The sequence below is a fragment of the Neolamprologus brichardi genome, chromosome 4 (genome assembly GCF_056152115.1).
Source record: "Neolamprologus brichardi isolate AB-2024 chromosome 4, ASM5615211v1, whole genome shotgun sequence".
Classification (NCBI taxonomy): domain Eukaryota; kingdom Metazoa; phylum Chordata; class Actinopteri; order Cichliformes; family Cichlidae; genus Neolamprologus; species Neolamprologus brichardi.
This window is the reverse complement of record NC_142107.1, coordinates 5,490,319-5,513,205: the sequence shown is the minus strand read 5'-3', so window position 1 is coordinate 5,513,205 and position 22,887 is coordinate 5,490,319. Positions and strand designations below refer to the sequence as shown.

Genomic DNA, 22,887 nt, shown 5'->3' with positions numbered 1-22,887 from the left:
AATCATAACTAAATAGTTTAATAAAATCTATCATGTGTGATTGAGCTGAAAAACAGCCCACTTGTGCAGAAGAAAGTGTGCAATGTGGCACTGCCTCTTTCTTAACATGAAAAAGCAGAAACATGACAGCCATGTAATCGAATTTGTGCAAAATATTAAACCAGCTGTTAAAAAAAAAGGACTTTAACTTTGTTTAAAGATGAAATGTGTGATGATGAAAGTTTGAGACTGCCATAATGTCTTCGATCAGATTCCTTTTCTTGTGTAACTTCACTTCCTTATGATACCAATAATAACATTTCTGGCTTTGGGAAATAACACCTCCTACCATTCATGCGACCGCCTCCCGGATAAAATCACAGAGTCTCTTTAAAAATAAAGAACAAACTCAAATAACTCCAATACGCTGCTTCTATTGTTAGTCCTCCATGCCCAGGGAGCCGACACTGTTGTCATGGCTCGTTTTGAGGAGGTCCTGGACGAAGTCCGCTCGGCTCTGACCTGGGCTTCACCTGCTCAGATCCGAGCTCTGCTGGAGGGTCTGGTGGAGGAGCAGATAATCTCAGAAGCGTACAGCAAGAGCTTGGGTCTGCATCGATTCACTGATGGGCTTGCGCCGGAGCTGCTTTGCGGGGAATCAGGGTGTATACCGGGATCTGATGAGGCCGATGGGGTATTTGCTTCTCGAGCATCTAGCACCCACCAGCATCTCAGCCATGGACCGCTCATTAAGGTAGGGAAAGGTGGGTCACAGTCTCCCTCCGTTGACTACCACCTGGCAGGATCAAAGTTTGTCCCATCAGTGGATGATCATTACAGCACAAGACTGGAGCCAGAGACTTGCTCACTATATGAGGATCAAGTTATTTCCAGAGATAAACTCATTCAGGAATTGAGGGAGGGGACAGCAATGGACGAACACTACCCCACACAAAGGCTCTACTCTGTACCCACAGTGTTTGATGGCAGACTTTCATTAAGTGATGAAATAACTGAACTGCTGACAAGTGCACCTTCAATGCAGAAGCTGGTAAGTGATAGTGAAAGGGTAAATCAGGGGAATTTGGAGATTGAGAGGGAGTGGTTAGAGCAGATTGAAGAGGCTGCTAGGCGGATAGCTGTACCTCTGTGGCAGCACTGGGACAAAGGAAGGAGGATGTTACAGCCTTTAGTTTATTATAACACAACTGGATGTTCAACTAGTGATAACACAGTGACATACGGCAAAGCACAATGTGCTATTTTAGATCTGGAAGAGGAAATGGAGCTTGCAGCCGCTTGCAGGACACTCGGTGCGTGCACCGGCAACTTTAACGCAAGCTTCACGCTGGATGCTGAGGACACACCTGAGGAGTTCTGTTACCCTTTATATGATGAGGTGGCGACACCTGGAATCTGCATGGATCCCTTTAAAACCTTCGAAGAAGGAGGAAATGCATCACCTGTGGAAGCCTGTGAAGCCACAGACTCAAACAACAACGTCACAGACAATATGGGGGGCCTCCTGGATGCGTGGTGGCCAGGCGAAACTGCAGACGACCTGTGTTGTCTGCCTGAGTGTGGCGCAGGTTCGGCACTTGCACAATTTACCTTTCAACATTTGAGTCCCTCGTTTGCACCACAAGATGCTTCAGTTACAGCGGAAGATGACATGATGGCAGGGGTCACCGAAAATGTTTATGGAACAGCAACCTGGGACATAGATGGAATAACAGGCATAAAGGACACTATGGAGTCACACTGTGGTAAGTTTCATTTAAGCTTCTGTTCAGATGCTTCTAACTTTCACTGGTTTTCCTTCTTTTTCCTTCTATAATTTATCATTTATATGAAATGCCCAGGATTACAGGAACAAAAGCTGCTTTCATTCAGGCGTCAGCACAGGGCAGGGACAAATATTTATCCTCTGGTGTTTTCAGTTTGGTCTGTTTGGAAACAGAAAGCCTGCCCCAGGCTTTATTCCTGCCAGGACTTGAGTTGATGGTTAGGGTGTGGTTCACTTTCAGTTTCATTTTGACATTCTGATTTTGGATCCAGTTAAAAATAGGATGTGGCGAGCTTCCAAACACATGTATCTTTTTTATTTCCAAGGTCCCCCGCGCTGGTTACTCACTCTCTGACAACAGCTGCAAATTTATGACTTCTAGGTGTAAATATGCCATTGTCAAGAAAGCATAGTGCTGTGAAAAAGTTGTTGCCCCCCTTTTGATTTCTTTTTGCATATTCCATCCATCCATCCATTCGCTTCCGCTTATCCTTTTCAGGGTCGCGGGGGGTGCTGGAGCCTATCCCAGCTGTCATAGGGCGAGAGGCAGGGTACACCCTGGACAGGTCGCCAGTCTGTCGCAGGGCCAACACACAGAGACAGACAACCATTCGCACTCACATTCATTCGCACATTCACACCTAGTGGCAATTTGGATTATCCAATTAACCTATCCCCACAAACTGCATGTCTTTGGACGGTGGGAGGAAGCCGGAGTACCCGGAGGGAACCCACGCAAACACGGGGAGAACATGCAAACTCCACACAGAAAGACCCCGGCCTGATGTTGGAATTGAACTCAGGACCTTCTTGCTGTGCGGCAACAGTGCTAACCACCGTGCCACCGTGCTGCCCCTTTTGCATATTTAAGCCACTTAAATGTTTCAGATTGTGAAACAAATGTGATAATTAAGATGACCAAAATGCTGTTTTTAAATGATGATCATTTACTAAGAAAAAGAAGTTATCCAAACGTATTGAGGCCCATGTGAAAAAGTATCCCCATAATCCCCAAGGTTTAGTTTTAATTTCACTGGTTACTGCCAGGCCTGTTGAATCAAGACTCTACTTATATAGAACCTGTCCAATAAACCGAAGGAGGCTAAAACATCTCAAAAAGCAACACATCATGTTACGATCTGAAGAAATGGTTTGTCAGCCTGGAGAGACAAAGACATTTCTAAGGCTTTGGGACTCCACTGAACCACAGTGAGAGACATTGTCCGCAAATGGAGAAAACGTGGAACAGTAGTGAACCTTCACAGAAACAGACGACCTACCAAATGCTCTTACTCCAAGAGGGCATCAACGACTCATCCAGGAGATCCGGAGGTCCAGAACAACATCTAAAGAACTGCCACAAAAGCCTTATCTTCTCGAAGAGTGGTGGAATGGACGGCCAATACGTTTTTACCCTTAATCGTTTAAATCATCATTTAAAAGTTCATTTGAGTTATCTTTGTCATATTCGTATGCAACGAAAAGCTAAGACATTATGAAGGTGTGAATACTTTTTCACGTGGGCTTGACAAAAGGGTTATTCTTTAGATTTGTTATGAAGGTGAAGCCGGTCTGACTAGTAATCGGCCATGTTCAGCTTTGCTGTGGTTACCTACTTTCGGTTTGCACACAGTTTGGCAAAGAACGCTTTCTGATAATGTTTAGCCTGGTAGAGGTTACCACCTTGAGTCGGTTACAAGGGTGGAGCTTTAGTTTCAGCTTCAGGTTTCTGTGTTACAACTTTGCCCTGTTAAAAGGTAGATGTCATTGCTTAGTTCTGTTACTGCTGCAGCTTTAAAATGAATAAAAAGATCAAGTTTTTGTCTACCACACCACACAAATCTACAATGGAAAGAAAAGGATGTACCTGAGTGTCTTGTTGGCATTTTTTGGCATTTAGAATTCCTTATGATAAGAAAGGGGGGACAAAGAGCAAAGGGAGTGGCATGCTCCACAATGGATCCTTGCCTACTGGAATAGCCTTTTGGCATACCTGCTTAACCCACCGAATTACACAGAGGCCCAACTTTAATTCCTCCACCCCCTCGTTTTGTCTTTACCCACATATTTCTTAACCTCAAATGTGTTGTGTGTGTTTATATTACTCATCCTGTGTGAAACAGAAATCTCTCCGAAAGCATCAAACACAAAAAATCCAGTTGGTTAACTTAGTGTAATGATAAGTCTCAAGGAAATAAATGTAGTCCAGTGCGACATTAGTTACAGACATGTGACTTTCTGTAAAACGAATGCATTGTTTTTAAAATGCCTTCCCTCTTTTATGTAACCGTGTGGAGAAACTGGTATCAAGCTTGACATGAATGGTATGAGCCTGATGCAATTGTGTCTGGCAACAAGGCACAATCTATTTGGTTTATCTGCCTGGCTGCGGCGAGGTGGAGGTGGAGGTGGAGCGGGTACTTTCCACTCCACTGTTGAAAACTACCCATGTTTCCTTGTCAATTCCAAAGGCCTGGCAGTGAACGCTGATGTTGTTTTTCGGTTATCTTAAGGTGGTCACAGAGCAGAAACTGAACAACACCTCACTGTGATCCCCAAAAGGCAAACTATGAACATACAGTATTTAGCATACTGTTAGCAATGGATAGAAAACAATGTCATAGTTGTAGAATGTAGAAAAGGGGATGACTATTAATGATAATAATATTAATAAGAAAATTAAACAGTAAGCGATTAAAGCAAAATGTGATCCATTTTTGAGCTACTGATGCCTGTTGTCCCGTGCAAGGTCAAGCTTTAGATTTGAGGTCAAGTGCAGTTATATCTTCAGATCTAAAGACTTCCGATGCAGGAATGAGGGAGAAATATAGTTTACCTAACTAAAACAACAAGCTTTAACCTCCTAAGACCCGAACTCTTTCATTGTATGCATTTTTAATTTCTCTTTGCTATTTGGGCTGATTGGGACCTGATGAATGTAAAAACAAATATTTACGTAATTTAAAAAAAAAAACTTTTGGTTTCTGAGAAAACTGACATCCACATATGAGGACATTGGCTTTAAATTTCGATAGAACAGTGGCAGTATAATGTCCTCGTAATTAGATATCAGGCCCTTGTAAAACAAAATGTAGTATTTTGGTCTAGACAACCCAAAATGTGATGTCCACATATGTGGATGCCAGGTCCTAGGAGGTTAATTAAAAGTCCATCAAAACATGCCATGCAGGCTACATGAAGCTAAGTAGCCTGCAAAATAGTTGAGCCCCCCTTTGACACTCATGTTGCCCGGGGAAAAACAAAAACAAAGGGATATTTGAGGATGTTGTGGACTGTAACGCACAGTGACCTGTTTGCTTTACATCACCCTTGTTCCTCATCATAAACTGGTCCCTCGTGGCGCGCCGTTTTCTTTGCTTCTTCCGTTGTTGTTAAAACAGACCTAAAACAGATGCAGGGTGCACTCCACTCTGCACACAGAACCGCCCTTTAACGGCTTGGTGCTTTTGGTAAGGCATGTTAGGCAAAGTGAAAGCAAAAGCATTGTGAGCCACAGCAGGTTGCGCGCTCTCAGTGTATAGGTCATCTGAGGATATATGCAGCGGCTGATGGAACTTATATGAGACGCACAGACTATACATCACATCAGGGCGTTTACAGGACCTGAGCATCACCCAGAGAGACCCGACAGGTAGGAATATCAGCCACGGTGCGCTCCGGTGGGGCTGGGTTTGCGCATTCATTAAAGTGCGCAGGCAAAGAATAATAAGATTTCTCGGGGATTTCCAGCACTTTTTGTCTTTAATTTACAGGGGCCACTTTAATAATTTTTAAGCAAATTTAGGTTAAAGTTTTAATTGAGCGGTTGCTTCAGCACCTGCATTGATTTTCTGCGTTTGGCTTTGAAAGTTTCAGCCATGACAAGAAGAATCAACTCCATTATGCTTTTGTGTGACCAGATGGAGTCGCACCCACCATTATAGACCCCCACACGTGTACAATGCACAAAAATAACAGATCAGACGTTGTCGTAAGTGAAAGTAAGTCCAGTTGGGGGTTTGCGGGGAATTCCGGGCAACTGAAGTACATTAACTGTTGAAAATCTCTTTCAATGTAACCTTTAAAATATTTTGGTAGTAGTTGGCTGCCATTTAGTGTGGGACTGCGCAGGGACAAAGAATTTCACTCAGGACTAAACAAAATATTTCTTTCTTTTCTTTTCTTTTTAATATTTATTTTTCACTGTTAGTTTTTAAGGTCTTGCTCTTCTAGTTGTGCAGACAGCATGGTGCTTTGTGTGCTTCAGGTTCCCAAGTTCCTCCTTAGAGACATATTTTGTGTGCGATCAGTGCCTCAACTGGTTGCACTGTTATTTGTTTGTTTGTTTATTCAGGGAGGTAATGGGCACATATATACTGCTTTATTTTTAGTGGTTCTCAGAAAAACAGTGACAAATTTTAAACAAGGGTGTGAGTCGAAAGTCCATAGTCGACTGTAGACCTCTGTGTCCGGTTTAATAAACAAGGTGTGTGTGTGGGTGTGTGTCGTGAACTACCTGGTTAACTGCTCAAATTTGGGTGATTTGTAGAATTAGTCAGTGTAGTGTTTTATTGTACAAGTAATGATTCATCAGGGCAAAAAGTTGCTTTTTGGTTTTTCTGGTGTTGTTGGGTTTTTTTCTACTGTCCACATCGTGGTTATCCTAAAGGTGTCTTTAGGCTGTAAAAGATCTCAGTAGTCATCTCTGCAAGCAGGTTTACCTGAGCTTCCTGCACAAGTAAAATTCCAGCACAGGTGTTTTTTTCCCCCCAGAGTTAAAGTGTATATTTGTAGACACAGTTTGAACAGTTAACCATACAGTGATAAAGTCAAGGTGTTAATGGTTTTTCAGACTGTGGCCGGATACTGTAGTGTATCGTGTACTGACAGGAAGCTGATTTACTTCTCCTGCTTTCCTACTTTCTTCTCTTTCAGTAAATCCTCTGTTGTTTTCTCACATTACTATTATTACAACAGGCATTGTGTTTTTAGGGTGTCTTTGTCCAACCCATTATTGTGATGCCATTATGTTAGGAATAGCTTGAGGGAATTGCAGCTTTGACAAAAGCATCCCCGTGTACTCGATCTTTAACTACCAACATTTATTCAGCTTATCCTCAACTCCACTCTAACCTACAAATATAATAATAACCAATCAGGATATTTGATTTCTTTCCTATGCGTGTCACCAGATGTCAAGATGCTGGAAGTGAATCCCAATCCCATCGCAGTCCCTTTGGACTTGGCGGATCTGTTGATAGGTTTGTATTGTCACTACTTTGTTTTTCTGCATTGATAATAAAAAGGTGAATTATGTGTTGAGGCAGTGAAAACACAAACAAACACTTCTAAATAGAAGACACAGATGGTTATTATCACTCCTTTCTTTCTATTTTTCTATCTGTGAGCAGACATTTTTAACACCAACTTTTGAATGAAATGCAGTTTAATCTTAAACAGTATATATACACTTGTGCTCTACACGATTGTGCTGCATGCAACTTTAATAATTATAAAAACAAGAATTAGGTGCACAAGTTTGAATTTATCTTTGTTTTCCTCAAATCCACACGGGGTCAAAAGTTCACATACAGGCTCAAATACATGCATACTCCACCACTATTATATAGCTAAATGTCTTTTAGGAAGGTGCACCTCAACCATTAAAACGCTACCAAAAGCTTTTGGCAGTTCTTGCTAATTCTTGCTAGATTTCTGACAGTTATTCTTGGAAGAATTGGTGAATTTTATTTAGTAGTCCAAACACTTTCAGTAGGGTTGAGGTCGGGGGCTTTGGGAGGATCATTGCAGAGACTTAAAGTTAACCTGCTTTATCATTCCAGAACTAGGTTTCATGTGTTTGGGATCATTGTCTTTCTGTTCAGTTGAAGTGAAGTTGATGAATCCATCCACTTTGGAAACTATACTAGTACCACTGGTAGCTTAACAGTTGAGATAGGGGTGGTCCAACACCCCAAAATATGATTGAATATTTCACTGAACCAGCTGTTACTGTCAGGAAGGCAGCACAGGACAGTAAAAGCTTAAACAAACAGACTGAAAAACAGCATGTAACACAGGGCTAATAATAAATAATAAACAATAAATGAATATTGACTGTCTAATATCCAATCTATTCCATCAGTAATTAGTAATCAACATATTTAAAAGAGGCAGTGTTGTATAATGAATACATCAACTTTACATATTTTATATTTTGAAACTGAAATTCTGTTATCTGATGATGGTATTGTTATTTTTTCAGATGATTTGGCTGATGATATAAATGAAAAATTGCTGGGTAAGTGGCAGCCAAACATCTATATGTGTTTACTCATGTGTAGTGTACTATATGTAAAAACACACATAGTAGTTTTCTATTACATGTCTCACATGTATGTGAAGTTAATTATCTAACTATAATTACCTCTGTGCACTTTTTCAGATGTTGATTCCCTCTTTGACTACTTAGAACTCACCGACAGCCGTAAGAACCTCCTTTTGTTACTTTGTACCTGTTGTCACATAGTGTTTAACAGAGCCCACATAACATAATAAGGCTAAATATGTTCTTCATTTGATGTCCTAAAAAAAAAAAAGAAAAAAAAAAAGAACACTTCACTGTTAATTTTGTATCTAAATCCTAGTGTAGATACAGACAGGGGAGGAGAGCTAGAAACATGAGGAAAAACAGAAGAAAACAAAGAACATGGCAGTGATAAAGACATGAAGACAGGAATCTCTGATGTCAGTCACAGACAATCACTTGGACTCATAAAATAACTGCGTAAAATTAGTTGATATTCAAAGGTTATGGTTATTATGATCTTAAGCTATGATGATGATAAGTTTCACACAAATGTCAAATATGATTCTTAATAAGTCATGACTTAATTCATTTAATACAAAAGTTCAAAGTATCAGTGTCATTACTAATTATTTACTAGTAGTCATTTGGTCAGCAGTGTTGGGAAGGTTACTTTTAAAATGTATTCCATTACAGATTACAGAATACATGCCCCAAAATGTATTCTGTAACGTATTCAGAATACGTTACTCAATGAGAGTAACGTATTCTGAATACTTTGGATTACTTAATATATTATCATGCTGTTTACAACTACATGAATGTACTATTGCTGCGCTTTATTACTGTTACTGAAGGTCCGCGGCTCCGAACCGTAGTAAAGGGACCTCTGGCTAATACGGTGGGTTCTGTGTCGGGCTCGTAGCCGAAAACTAGCTTTACTTTGTTGTCTGGGTCAACTTTGCTAGCGAGAGACAGAGAGAGGCGTTGAAAGGCTGCTCCAACGGAACTTATTGTTTTTGGAGGAAAACACGAACACGGTGTACAGTCGAGTCTTAATAGCTTACTTACAACTGGGCTCGTCAGGCTTTCTTCTTGGCTGCAGTGGTTATTATTATATTTACATGCTTCCAGCTCCCGTTTTTGCTCGATGACAGCTCGAACTTTTCCTTTTTCTCCCTCCCTCGCTTGCTCACAGACACATAACGTGTATGGCAGTCCATTCTCCCTGCAGCACGGACTACACTGCCTATGATGCTACATTCTTTAGAGCTATACCTGTAGCATTCTGCCTATTAGCTTAGCACAACAACAAAAAGGCCTCTCTCACCCAGGAAACACGCAGAGAGAGAGCGTCACCCTGTAACCATGGCAACCGTAACGCTGCCGCCTGGAACAACAGAACGTAGCTGTCAAACAAAACCCAAACAGTCCTGACCCGCGACAATATGAAACAGGGAAGTACCGCAGTGTAATCCATTTATTTCAACAAAGTAACTGTATTCTAAATACCACCTTTTTAAATGGTAACTTTAACGGAATACAGTTACTCATATTTTGTATTTTAAATACGTAACGGCGGTACATGTATTCCGTTACTCCCCAACACTGTTGGTCAGATACAGAGAACATGAATCATTCCTGTAAATTTATTCATTTCATGGTGAGTCTCATGAAGGAAATCTGTCACAAGGACTCGTTCAGCTAAAACTGCTACATTTCCACAATGGATAGTAAAAACAATGGATCTTTTCTGGCATTTAATTATTTTTTCTATTACTTTGGTGTAACAAAATACAATTAAAAGTCCAAAATTTATGCCACCCTTCACATTTTCAAAGTCATACATAATGGGCCAGATCAGAGTCTTTGCCAGGCCAATTCTGCCCCCCTGGGCCTTATATTGGACAGCCATAATCTAAACTATAAGCAACAGTAAGGCATAACATTAAAACTACCACCATTAAATTGGGTAATTCCAGTGTATGTAATGTGTAGGAATCTTACACATTACATAGGTCTGAGTGGTGGAGGCCTACAACCACAACGTGGTAATCTAGTTGTAGAAATGCACCAGTGTTGTTTTGACCTTCCCGAATAATGAGGAAGGAAGACAAAACACAACAAACGCAGTAGTAAAGAAATGTTTGTGTTTTTTCAGTGTCACAGTCGGAGGTTCACTTCCTCATCTGAACGTTCAGGATGAGGGGCTCAGTGAAATTTAGAGTTTCTTAAGTGACGCCAACAAGTAATTCAGTCATTTCAGTCTGTAGTTATAAATTAACCTTTAAGAAAAAAACCATCTAAATGATGACCTAATCACAAAGCAGAGTTAGGCTACTGCTCCAGTCTGAAGGCCGGCACTTTGTTGCCATGACCCATTTGGCTTTATTATCCAACATAATGCTTAATATTGCATAAGACTAATCTAGCAATAAGATAAGCGTCTCTTTTGTTGATTATTTTTTCTGTAAGAGTAATTGACCATCAAAGTTACTGTTTTATCTTTTAAATATGAACCTAAAGATTTTAGCAGAATCTCTTCAAAGGTCTTTGAACGGGACCACATTACTTTTGCAGCAACAAAACATGTGCACAGGGTGTCATAAATCACTATAATTGTAATTATGATTATTTATAATTGTCACCTAAACCCTTTCATGTATTAATTTAGTGTTATCCAATATAAAGAGTACAAATAATTATATTTATATAGATTTTTGTATGCAAGTTTTATGCAAGTATTAGCTGTAATAGCTTTTACTTATCAGTAAGTAAAAGTAAAATTTCTTAAGTAAACTTTAAATAAGTAAATATTAAAATTTTACATTAGTTGCAACAGTGTTTTCATGCAACTAAAAAAACTATTTTCATTAACATCGATCATTGCGCAGAGAAGCAGTGGTTACTGGATATGTGAGGTGGTTTGCCTTCAGCTTAAAAAAAAAAGATGCCAGCATTTCTTAATGGTGCTAACAACCTAGCATGCTAGACAAACAGGGGCGGATCTAGAAACATTTTCTTAGGGTGGCATGGAAATCAGCAAAATCAAAGCCATTTCTTTACACATTTGCAGGTCTTGCATCGGGTAACATTATGCAACATACTCATATTCAGTGTTACTTGTAGCTAGGCTCAAAGTGTTAATGCTAGCTTATTTGAATAAACTTGGGTGACACTAAAGGTGGCAACAGATTTTTTTTTAAGGTGGCACATGCCACCTCATGCCACCATAGTAGATCTGCCCCTGTACATAAACAATAGTGACTAGACTACACAGTCTTCTTAAACTAAATATCTACTACAATATACATTTAAACACCTTTGTTGTTATCTTAGTACACAAACACAAAAATCTCCACCCAGCATATTGTAAATGCACGGCCCATAAAATGTAAACCTCTCACAGCATCATCAAATGTGATTAAGCCCACAGACAATGGACCGGACTCTGGTCCAGTCTTTACATTTTGTTTAGTATCTACAGAAGAAATGAAGGCAGCCCATGTACATCCTGGTTGCCCCCAAAACTGGGACGCTGTGGCAATGTAAATAAAAACTGGATGCCATAATTTAAAAGTCAATCAAATCCTACTGTTTATCTAACTGTCACAGGATGCCTTGAAAAGCTACTGATTTTTAATTCAGTAATGAAATGCATCTGCTAAATGCTACATTGACTTTTTTTAGTTCCTCATCCGTGGACCTTTGATGACCTCCCCACAGCAGCTGAGGTACCCATCGCCAACAGCATTGAGCAGATACAGGAACCCAAAGCAAAAGGCCAATCACGAAGGAGAAAAAGACCGAGAGGTAATGATTGGCTCGTAACTACACAAAGAACAGCATCTAGCCTACTAGCATCTTTTTGTTATATAAAACTTAATTTTAGGATTCTAACTTGTCATTTTCACTTTATTGTTTAAAGGCTTGCTTACATGTTTTTCCCTCTCCAGATTCTCAGCCACAGCTGTGCTCCGATGAAAGCCCCAAAGCAAAACGGCCAAAACCATCAGGTGACTAACCCAGTCTTCCTCTGATTGTTTAACAAATGATGGAGTTTCCAACCCACATTACATTTGGGACCCAGTGGAATAGACACATTCTTAAGCCTACTATAACTCAGACCTTAAAATTCAGCCACAGGGTTCCATTCATATCACTATATTAAGAGATGCTTAGGGGGGTTTTGTTTTTTGCTAATCAAATCTGGAATAATACTATTAATAGAAGATCACATGAAAATGAACTACCATCTGGTACAAAAAGAAAAGGATATGTTTACAAATAACATTCTCTAGTAACAGTAAAAGATTTCCATATTAAGGATGTTCTGAGCATGTTTTGTTGCTGTCATGTTGTAATGTTGGTTCTTCAACTCCTGCAGGTCAACCAAAAACCAAAGTGTCACAGGCTGAGCCAGCTGTTGAGCCAGGTGAGTCCTGAAAACTGAAACCGTTTTTGAGGCAACATCTGGAGCTTTAAACTTGAAGCGCTGTAAGTGACGTTGATCTGAAAAAGTGAAACTCTGCAGGATAGGAGTTGAAAGAGGATTACCAGGGTTGCAAGATAGGTTATTAAAGTCAAATATTGCAATTCATATCATATCATATTACAAATATCCCTTGAATAGCTCCAAGGTAAAATGCTAGCATGAAAAAGAGCCACTTTCAGCACGTGCATGTGAGAGTGACTTTTTACAAAAAAGGTAATTCAGATGAAATTTCAGTGGTTAGACTTTTGGATCACAGGGTGATAGTTCTCCACCGATGTGCATGAACCAGTTAGTTTGTAAAAAAACAAAAACAAACAGGAACTTGAAGTTGTAAGTCATGAGTTTACGCTGATGAATTAGAAGAAGAACTCGCACCTTACCCACCCCGCTTCACATGAGGTTGGTGCTTTTTATAGTTCCGATTTACCACGCAATGTGATAAAAAAAAACCCGAGCATGTATTTTCATTTACATCAACAGCTGCTGGTCACTGAAGAGATTTAATGGCTCAGCTTAGAATGAAATACTACGCCACAAATAGAAATAGGACACTCAAATTTAAGTATACATGTCTGTATTTGCAGAGTAATGTACTTTACTTTGGTCCATTTGTCTTTGGCTTAATCTCCCTTTTCATTTGCACTTGCATGATCACCCAACATGATGATAAGAGAAATGACAGAGCAGAGTGAAACCTTTCAAGATTAGGTTAAACACTACTTCCTGTCTGTTGCACAAAAGGGCAAGAAAGTGATGGTTTAGAGCAAATATCGAATCTATCCTCTCCTTATTGAGTTAATCATTTTTGGAGATATTGAATGTAAGATTTATTATTTCATTCTTGGATGGAAATTGTGTGACAGTACATCTGGGATGAAGTGGTGAAGTAATGCAGAGTAGTGTAAGAAATAACTTTCAATAGGAGGTAAATAGTGCAACGCCTTTTCACAAAGAAATTAAGTTTCAAAGTAAATACGTAATGCGATTGTCTTTGAGTAACAAGTTTGACAGCACTCTGCAATGAGGATGTTTGTGACCGTAAATATTTTTTTGAAAAACAAACCTTTGTTGTCATTTTTCCAACTCCCTTTCTGATAACTCTCAAGGCTGACTAAACCAGTTTCCAGAAACTGATGCCAGCTCTGGTTGTTTTGCAGGCAGTGATCCCGCATCAGGGCCGAGTCCGGCAGAGACTTTACCGATGTCCACCGCCACTCCACCAAGGATTTTTCGCGTCTACCCTTCCCAAACAAGCTCTGCGATTCCCATTCAGTTTATCACTATCTCAGATTCCGCAGGAAATCCAGTCCAGCTTTCTCCTCCTCCTCCGCTCATTAGGTTTCCACTCCCCGGCAGCGCCACTACACCTACATATATATTAGGTGAGTTAAACACCGGCATGCCAAGAGTTAACAGTGTTTCCTGTGTACTGCTATGTCATAGCCCAGCAGGAAGTGACATTTGTGACTCTTCTGGTGTTACGTTTTTATTGACACTGCAGACTAGGGGTGTTGAGCATTATGGAAAGAAAATGAGTTGATGTACAGTTTTAATTGCCCTGGCAATCTGACCATAAAGCTTCTTCTGAAAAACTGTGGCTTAGCTACAGCCTTGATTAGCAATCACACACCTGTAACACAATCATGTCTATTTACAATGCAAAAAAAGTTATTTTCAATCGTAATTATTGATTTGCCATCATTGTTTCTGTCCACTGGTGGTCGTGTTATTCATGTCAGTGACATCTTTAATTATTTAATGTGTACTGATTATTGTGCACACCCTGTACAAGTAGTCCATGGTCTAACTGTTGTTTCTAATATAGTTCCTACTGTGTCACCACCCCCCAAATGCCAATTACCACCACTCTCCCCAGGTAAGTAAAAAAAGGTTAAATCTTTTATCTGGGACAGTTGCGTGTGACTGTCCATGTGTGCATGCTATTCTCTACTTCTTGTCTTCTCTGGTGGTGTTGTGCTATTTGTTGTTCCTCATTATGGTTTTGCTTCTGCCTTTTAAGAGACAACATGGAAACTGCTCTCTGTAACATCTGCTTTGTTTGTGTGTCGATGCAGTCATTTCACTCTCTTTTCTTTTGTTTGTAGTCGGTGGCACAGTCGCTCCGGTCCAAATGAGTTCGTCCCCACTGGGTTCTCTGTCAGAAGCAGCTAGCAAAGCCATGTCTCCCACTTGTACCTCACCTGTATCCCCAGGCAATGGTGAGCATCGGTATCTGTCTCAAATCTTCCTCCTTGTGGTTATGAGTTTCTGGCATGTGACAAACTTTATGCTTTGTTCCACTTCAGAAATGTCTCCATGTAAGGAATCACCTCTTCCTCAGTCTCCCAAGGTCCTTAATATTCCACGTAAGTTACCGCATGGCTTTTAAGGATCTCTTCTTATTTCGTCTACAGTGATCTCATGAATATACAATGGTTTGTGGAGGACCAGCTTGGTACTCAGTCCTGTTTCTTTTTTTAGAGAATGTCAAGGACTACATTCAAGAAGCCAAAGCTCACATGAGTCAAACCTACCAGGATATGGAGGCGGGCCTCAGCCTGTCTTCTCATTATGTAGATGTTCAAGTGAGCCAAAGAGAGGTAGTTCGCTCTGGGAAAAATACAAACAAATGCCTGGACAAGGAGCTAGTCATCAAGGGAGACACAGATCGGCAAAAAACCATGCTGGCACTGAGTCAGGTAGGAGCGTCACTTTTACTGGACAGATTATATCACAAAAGAATAAAAAAAAATTAAAAATTAAATTAAATTTAAAAAAAAAAAAAAAAACTTGTTAAACTCATTGCCTGCTTATCTTTTTCCACTCAGATCTTTGATGGTTCAAATGGAGAAAAATCCAGACGGTACATTTTGCTGCTTGGCAATGCCGGCATGGGAAAAACCACTCTGATCAAGAAGCTGTGTATTGATTGGTCCAGAGACTGCATCCCTCAGTTTGACTTTGTATTCCTATTAGATGGCAAAAAGCTCAGTGTGACAGAGCCGGTCTACAGTCTTCAGACACTCCTGCTCAACCTCTCCTCCTCTGCCCCATCCTGTGTGGACCCAGAAGCAGTGTATGCTCAAATCCTGGCAGCCCCTAAGCGTGTGCTCATCATTTTTGATGGTTTTGATGAATTGCGGAACTATGAAACTCTACTTCAAGCTCAGGAAAAAGACCTAACAGCTTCACTGCAAAAAGACAGCAAGGCAAAGACTTTCACAGTGAGGCAGTTGTATTCTGCCATTCTTCAAAGGGTCCTGCTTCCAGGCTGCACTCTTCTACTCTCCACCCGGCCACGGGGAACTGCCAGCCAGCTGCTCAGGCGTACAGACAGCCTTCTGGAGATGTGTGGGTTTACCCCAGCAAATGTGGAAACATATTTGTCCCAGTACTTCTCTGATCCTGGCCTCAGAGAATCAGCTTTGGAGAGTCTAAAAAGCATGAGCTACCTAAATCTCCTTTGCTGGAACCCCGGACTATGCCGGCTGGTGTGCTTGATTTTAGAGCAGTCTAGAAGTGTGGATGTCCTACCAAGAACTTTAACTGGGCTCTGTCATCAGGTGCTGTGTTTAAAAATGGATAAAGATGGCAGGAGTACTCCCACGCACACCGAAGCTCAAGCACAATCCATAAGAGACACTGAGACACAAATTTCAAATACCTCTCAGGCGAAGAAGTGTTCGAAAAATAATCAGGCGAAGTCCAGAACGCAGGCACGCACTTCCTCTCGCACCCAAAGGGCAAAAAAGGCACAAAAACAGGAGGCGCAAGTAGACAAAGTGGATCAGGATCTCAGGAGCAGTGGCGGAGAAGTCGTAACGGAGGACTTTGACTTGTTGTCCCAGCTGAGCTCTTTGGCCTGGGAAGGGGTCAAAGCCAACTCTTCCATCCTTCCCACAGGACGGGACATATCTGGCAAAGTCAAGGCATTTGGTCTGAGAACAGGCCTCTTTCTCTCTCATCAGCTGAGAGCGAGTCCATGCCTCTCAAATAGTACCAAGGAGGAAGGAGAAAATGAGACAGAAGCTGGAGAGACAGAACAGAGGACTGAAAACAGTGAAAGGACCACCAATGATTTAACTGATCACCAAAATGACCAGATCCTCTTGTGGGCCAACCCTTTCCTTCAGAGTTACATTGCAGGAGTACATCTGGCTTTGTCAAGGTAGAAATCAACCGTTTACAGATTCATCAAAAGCCAGTAGGGCTAAAATATCATAATATCCACTGTTTATATGCTGTTAGATTAAAAATGAAAGCCTTTCCACTTGCAGTCTATTTTCTCTTTCACTTTCAGACTTTTAGAATCCCCCAATCTCCCATGACACATTTTCTCTTTCTGCTTCTCCAGGACTTTAACAGACCGGTCCTTTCTCCAGACTCTCCCTTTCCAGTCTGGAGGGAAAGGTCGTCGGCGACCTCAAAGGGAGGAACTTGAGCTCACTCAGCGATTTGCAGTTGGCCTCTTGTTCCACAATAGGACAGAACTGCAGCGATTCCACACGCATACAGAGACAGCCTTTAGAGATATGGTGGCTAACAAGCAGGGGTTGGTAACAAAACACCTGGAAGGGCTTTCTTACGCTGACCTTACTCCCTCCCAAATCTTGGAGGCATGCCACTACGTCTACGAGGCGAGTTTTACGTACAGTGATGGTGGCCGAGAAGCTGGCAGGACTCGGCTGGTGACACACCTGGCAGCAAATCTTCCAGAGTTCCTGACGTTTCATGGAGTTCAACTAAGCCCGCCAGATGTGTTCACTGTTCAGAAAGCACTTGAACAGGGGGGAACTGAAGGCAGAAGTTTCTGTTTGGACCTGGAGGACTCTGGCATCCAGATCTGTGGACTTCAAGCTCTGGTTGGCCTCAACAACATCAACACATACAGGTAGTGCTTATATACAGCTCTAAAACCTACCCTGCTACAACTATCCCACAAACTGTGGCTATATTTTGTGTGATAAATACAAAATTTGTAATCTTTTGTATTTCTTTACATTTTTATGGCTCAATCCTCAGGATATAAATGGTTAAAGGATAGTATTGGGAACTTTTTTGTGACTTGATAGTCACTGATCTTTACCAGCACCAATAGCAGTGTTAAACACGGTGTTGTGGGTCCTCCAGGTCATGCATTGCTGACGCCATCACCCTCTGGGAGCTGCTGGAGCAGAGTGACGAAGAAAGTCTCCTCCAGAGGGCAGTGTCCAAGTTCACAATCCATCCTTTGAAAGCTAAACAGGTGTGTCATATAGAGCACCTGGAAAAGCTGGTGAACATACACATTCACAAGAGGCTATCAGACAGGTAATACACCACACACTTACGCACACACATTCAGATTTACATTGCAACATACTGGTTTGTGAAAACGTGTTATATTCACTTGTAGCTCCAGCGAGTCTCACTCCATCCTGTCTGAGGGCGTGCCAGCAGTTAAAGAGCTACACAAGCTGGAGTTTGAGTAAGTAGCTCAGATGTTTGATATCTGAATTTATTATGGTTATCACTGTGAAGCTGGTGACGATAATGATGACACTGTTCCCTGTAGACTTGGTCCAGATAATGGTCCTCTGGTTCTTCCGAAGCTGTGGGATCTCCTGCCAGGGCTGCATAACCTACAGCACTTGGAGTAAGTATACAGCACACTTTTTCTATTTGTATTACGCTTAAGGCATCGCTCTGTGTTTATGAGATGTTTCTAGTAACTGACAGCCTCATTCTCTCACCACCTTTAGCTTAGAGAACAGCAAGATCGGGGACGAAGGAGCAGAGAAGCTGGCCAGTGCTTTAGTCTCACTCCCCTCTTTGGAGATACTTAAGTGAGTATTTGTCATTGGTGGTATAAAAACACAATTAGTTGAGCTCCCATGACACCCCCAAAAAACATCACAGTCTAGCTTTTAACTTAGTTTTGATACGTGTGTTTAGTTGTGTGTTTTTTTCTGGTTTCCAGTCTATCACAGAACTGCATAGGAGACGAGGGTGTGAAGAAGTTAGCAGCCACACTGAAGGACCTGCCTAATCTGCACTGTTTAAGGTAACATCTGCCTACAGACTACAGAGGAACCTAAAAGTGGCACTTACTTTTGACCCACATAATTTCACTTCCCTCTTTATCTTGCTATTTTTTCCAGTGTCTACAGCAACATGATTTCTGATGAAGGGGCAGAGAGTTTAGCAGCTGTTCTCCCACACATGGCTTCCCTCACTGACCTTGAGTAAGACTTGACATTTTTATTCGGAATTGATGGCTAAGAATTAGGTTCTTATACATTTCTGTGTAAAAGGTTCTGTTTTAGAAAAGGTCTTCCCGTTTAAAAGACTGACAAAGTCCACTTACACAGGCAGGGACTGGGTGTGGATGGGAACTGACCACAAGACAACTCATTTGTTTGACAGTTATTTTTCAGTTTCACTTAGTTAATTTTTTATATACTTTTAAGGTCCTTTTTCGCTTGCTGTTTGGTTATGTTTTCACTCACAGTAAGGCACCAGTGACTACTTAAAGTCAGGAAGGGGTCTTTAGCTTGTGATGAAAGTGAGTCAGTCTAGCAAGCTTGGATATCAAGGTGCTTCCATAGACTGTACAGATGTATTGCAGTGAGACAAGTTACGAGTTTAGTGCTAAGTAATGTACACATAATTTTAAAAATTACACTACAGCATGACAAACATGACTGAGAGGTGCAGTTCAGTCATTTGAATTAGCTGACATGATGACAGCAGACAGGAGGCCCAGGTTTGTAGGTGACGCTCACCTGTCAGTCAAAGTGGCCACACCCCTAAGAATGTATCACTTTAATATGCTGTGAAACCTTACTTGCCCCTTCCTGACTTCTTAGTTTTTTGCATATTTATCACACTTAAATAAATATCATCAAACATATTTTGGTATAAGTCAGAGATAATCTGAGTAAATACAAAATGCAGTTTTTAAATGACAAAGCTGAGTTCAGTTTTACTACCCACGTTCAGGGCTGATTACTGGCAGACTTGTTGAATTACAAAGAACTTGTCGGAGGAAGTGAAGCAGGCTAAAAGATCTCAAAAAGCAACATCATCCCACAATATAAAGCAACAATTTAGAAACAAATTAATGTGAAAAAGGTTATAACGTCATTTCTAAGGCTCTTGGACTCCACTGCTTGCTTTTGCTTCTTATCCACAGCTTGAGAAAACTTAGAATAGTGATGAAACTTTCCAAGACCACATGAGTGACTCATCCAAGAGGTCACAAGAACGACATCTAAAGTGCAGGCCTCGCTTCCCTCAGTTAAGGGCGGAGTTCATAATTCATCAAAAAGGAAGACAGTGGGCACAAAAAGCATCCATTGTAGAGCTCTGACTAAAGGCAGATGGATTTGGCTTGCGTTTGCCAAAACACTTCTTGATGATGTTTTGGGAAAATATTCTGTGGACTAACGAGAGAAAAGCTAAACTTTCTGGAAGGTTTGAGCCCCATTACATCTGCGTAAAACTGACAGAGCATTTCATTAAAAGAACATAACATGGTGGTGGTAGTGTGATGGTCTACTTTGCTGCTTCAGCACCTGGAAGACTTGCTGCAATTGATGGAACCATGAATTCGGCTCTCTACCAGATAGACCTGAGGGAGAATGTCCAACCAGGAGTTCCTGGCCCTAAGTACATGCATCCTTTGGTTTTGCAGTAGGACGGTGATCTGAAATACACTACAAAGTACACCTTCGAATAGCACAAAAAAATAAAGAATAAAGATTTATTAGCAGCCTAGCCAGAAGAGAGAGGGGGCAGCGACAGTCACTGTTCTTTCCTATCACTGGATTTCTTCTAGCACGGTATCACTCGGGACTTACTCCGGATGGGCAGAGCTCTCAACTCTGCCCGCTGCTTTGCTGTGTCTCACCTGCACTATAGTCTCACAGTGAGAGGAGATAGGGTGGCGTCCTGCTGCCCTCCTCCGGTGTCCACTCCCTTGTCTCTGTCCTGCCAGGCCCTCTTATTGGCCCTCTTATTTCCTCTGTGACCTTCCAGGTGTGTCCAATTAGTGATCAGGAGGGGGGTGGAGTCTCAAGTGACAAGTGAACAAATACATACAATAAAAACATGCAATAAAACCATAAGAATAAAACACTGTACATCAGGGGTCCCCAATCCCAGTCCACGAGGGCGGGTGTCCTGCAGGTTTTAGATCTCACCCTGAGTCAACACACCTGAATCACATGATTAGTTCATTACCAGGCCTCTGGAGAACTTCAAGACATGTTGAGGAGGTCATTTTTCCATTTAAATCAGCTGTGATGGATCAAGGACACATCTAAAACCTGCAGGGACACCAGCCCTCGTGGACTGGGATTGGGGACCCCTGCTGTACATTATTAAAAGATTGAAACTAATAAAACACATCAACACATGCAAAATAAAAAACACTCAGTTAAACTTGTCCATTCCACCTCGTGACATATGAATAGTTTTTTCCCTAATAAATCAAAAATCACTTAAAAACTGCATTTTATATTTATGTAGGTTATCTTTGTCTTTGCCCGGTACAGTGGTCCCAAAGCTGTTTTTATACCAGGTTGTAAAAATGTTTATTTCTGCGATGAAGCATTTTCAAACAGAAGTTCACTGGGAATTCAAGTGAAAAGCAAAGAGCACTTCCACATTTTTTGCTACTTCTGCTTTGGTTTTATTTTTAGCGTTCATGTATTCATATTATAGACAAAACATATTGCGATGTCTGGATTTGTGCTATAGGCTTTTTTCTGTTAAAACACATTTAACTTCTGTCTCACTTTTCTTTGACAGCGTAAAGTTTAACAAACTAACAGATGTCGGCGCACAGAGTTTAGGAGCCAGCCTAAGAAACTGTACAAAAGTTAAGACTTTAAGGTGAGGAGCTCTTTCATGTTACTTCATCACACATCTTTATTTTTTCCAATTTTTTGTGTTTTTTTTTCTTACCCTGTTTCATCTCATTTCATCATCCCAGGATGTGGAACCAGTGCATCCCCTTCGGTGTGCTTGAGAGACTCATTCAGCAGGACAGCCGCATCCTATTGCACTAAAATGCAATACCTCTCTACAAGCTTATGAACTGTTTTCATCATGCATCTCATGATGTATACTTAAATTGCACAATGCATGCAAAGCAACGTGTGTGCTTGCAAGGAAAGGACACAAACAAATGATTATGCGAAACTTGAGATTGCACTACAACTGACGTACTTGCTGCTTGTTCTCTGCTGCTGGTTCTTCATAACATTACACTATCTGCATTACAAAGTGTGTGTGTGTGTGTGTGTGTGTGTGTGTGTGTGTGTGTGTGTGTGTGTGTGTGTGTGTGTGTGTGTAGGTGTGTGTGTGTGTGTGTGTGTGTACTGTTTTTCAGTACTTTCAACTTCAAAAAGCACAATTGCACTTTTATAGTCACCCTTTGTTATTAAAGGTGGCTGTTTTTTTTTTATAGTTGTCTGTCCAAGTTTTTGCCATTATCTGCCCAGACCTCTACATTGGAGAGACCAAACAGCCACTTCACAAGTGCATGGCACAACACAGAAGAGCCACCTCCACAGGACAAGACTCAGCAGTCCATCTGCATCTTAAGGATAAAGGTCACTCTTTCGAGGATGCCAATGTTCACATTTTGGACAGAGAGGACAGATGGTTTGAAAGAGGAGTGAAAGAAGCCATCTATGTCCACTGTGAGCGACCATCTTTGAACAGAGGCGGTGGTTTACGACACCAACTCTCTGCCATCTATAATCCAGTTTTGAGTTCCCTCCCCAGACACCTTAACGCCCACTCACATCCTGGGCCATCTGACCTCAGGAATTCGCATGATAAGGTGGGGCCAGGTTTCACAAAGAGCTCACCTGAAACTCTGGCTGATTGGGACCCACACCCAGTTTCACACCTTGGCTCAGGCGATTAGAGGATCATCAGGGGGTCCTTTTGTCCCTCTGTGGGGGGGATACTCCCACTAGGGTTATATCTGGGACTCTCCACCATTTGACCTTAGAACTGAAGAAGCTTCTCGGATGAGAGGTGAAACGTCTTCAAGTAACTTAAAGAAGTCCAGACGCTTTTCTTTGCAAGCTAGTTTGACTACGATGACCTGGATGACTGAGAACCTTCACAGACATTATCTGCCTTTATTTGTGTATTTGTGGTGCTGTGTGTGTGTGTGAGAGAGGGGGAGGATAACGGTGTGTTTTTCTGGCTATAAATTATACAGTACTGATTGTTGGTTCCTTTTATAATAATAAAATGCTTTGACACTGTCACCCTACTACTATTTTTATAGTGTTTTCTTTCCACTGATGCCCCTGTGTT

At 41.3% G+C, this 22,887-nt stretch overlaps 1 protein-coding gene across 2 annotated transcripts; it reads left to right on the top strand.

The window, feature by feature from the left end:
• Positions 1 to 454: 454 nt before the first annotated feature.
• On the top strand, positions 455 to 21,658 carry ciita (class II, major histocompatibility complex, transactivator). 2 transcript variants are annotated; one of them, XM_006798046.3, is made up of 22 exons: positions 455 to 1,745; positions 6,958 to 7,026; positions 8,031 to 8,066; positions 8,211 to 8,252; positions 11,763 to 11,885; positions 12,029 to 12,088; positions 12,460 to 12,507; positions 13,725 to 13,949; positions 14,393 to 14,443; positions 14,673 to 14,786; positions 14,874 to 14,933; positions 15,049 to 15,266; positions 15,396 to 16,735; positions 16,922 to 17,458; positions 17,698 to 17,877; positions 17,963 to 18,034; positions 18,122 to 18,202; positions 18,309 to 18,392; positions 18,527 to 18,610; positions 18,708 to 18,791; positions 21,361 to 21,444; positions 21,545 to 21,658. In XM_006798046.3, the coding sequence occupies exons 1-22, from the start codon at positions 455 to 457 to the stop codon at positions 21,618 to 21,620; spliced, it is 4,959 nt and encodes a 1,652-aa protein (XP_006798109.3). In that variant the 3' UTR covers positions 21,621 to 21,658. The 2 variants fall into 2 exon arrangements, with proteins under 2 accessions (XP_006798109.3, XP_087695796.1); XM_087839670.1 differs by having other exon boundaries at positions 14,673 to 14,933.
• The last annotated feature ends 1,229 nt before the right edge of the window (positions 21,659 to 22,887 follow it).

Bases quoted from the DNA above. Each gene is read 5' to 3' on its own strand.
- ciita (XM_087839670.1), top strand. From the start codon at position 455: ATGGCTCGTTTTGAGGAGGTCCTGGACGAAGTCCGCTCGGCTCTGACC. The intron at 15,267-15,395 runs GTAGGAGCGTCA...TTTTCCACTCAG, and splicing joins CCATGCTGGCACTGAGTCAG to ATCTTTGATGGTTCAAATGG. The intron at 21,445-21,544 runs GTGAGGAGCTCT...TCATCATCCCAG, and splicing joins ACAAAAGTTAAGACTTTAAG to GATGTGGAACCAGTGCATCC.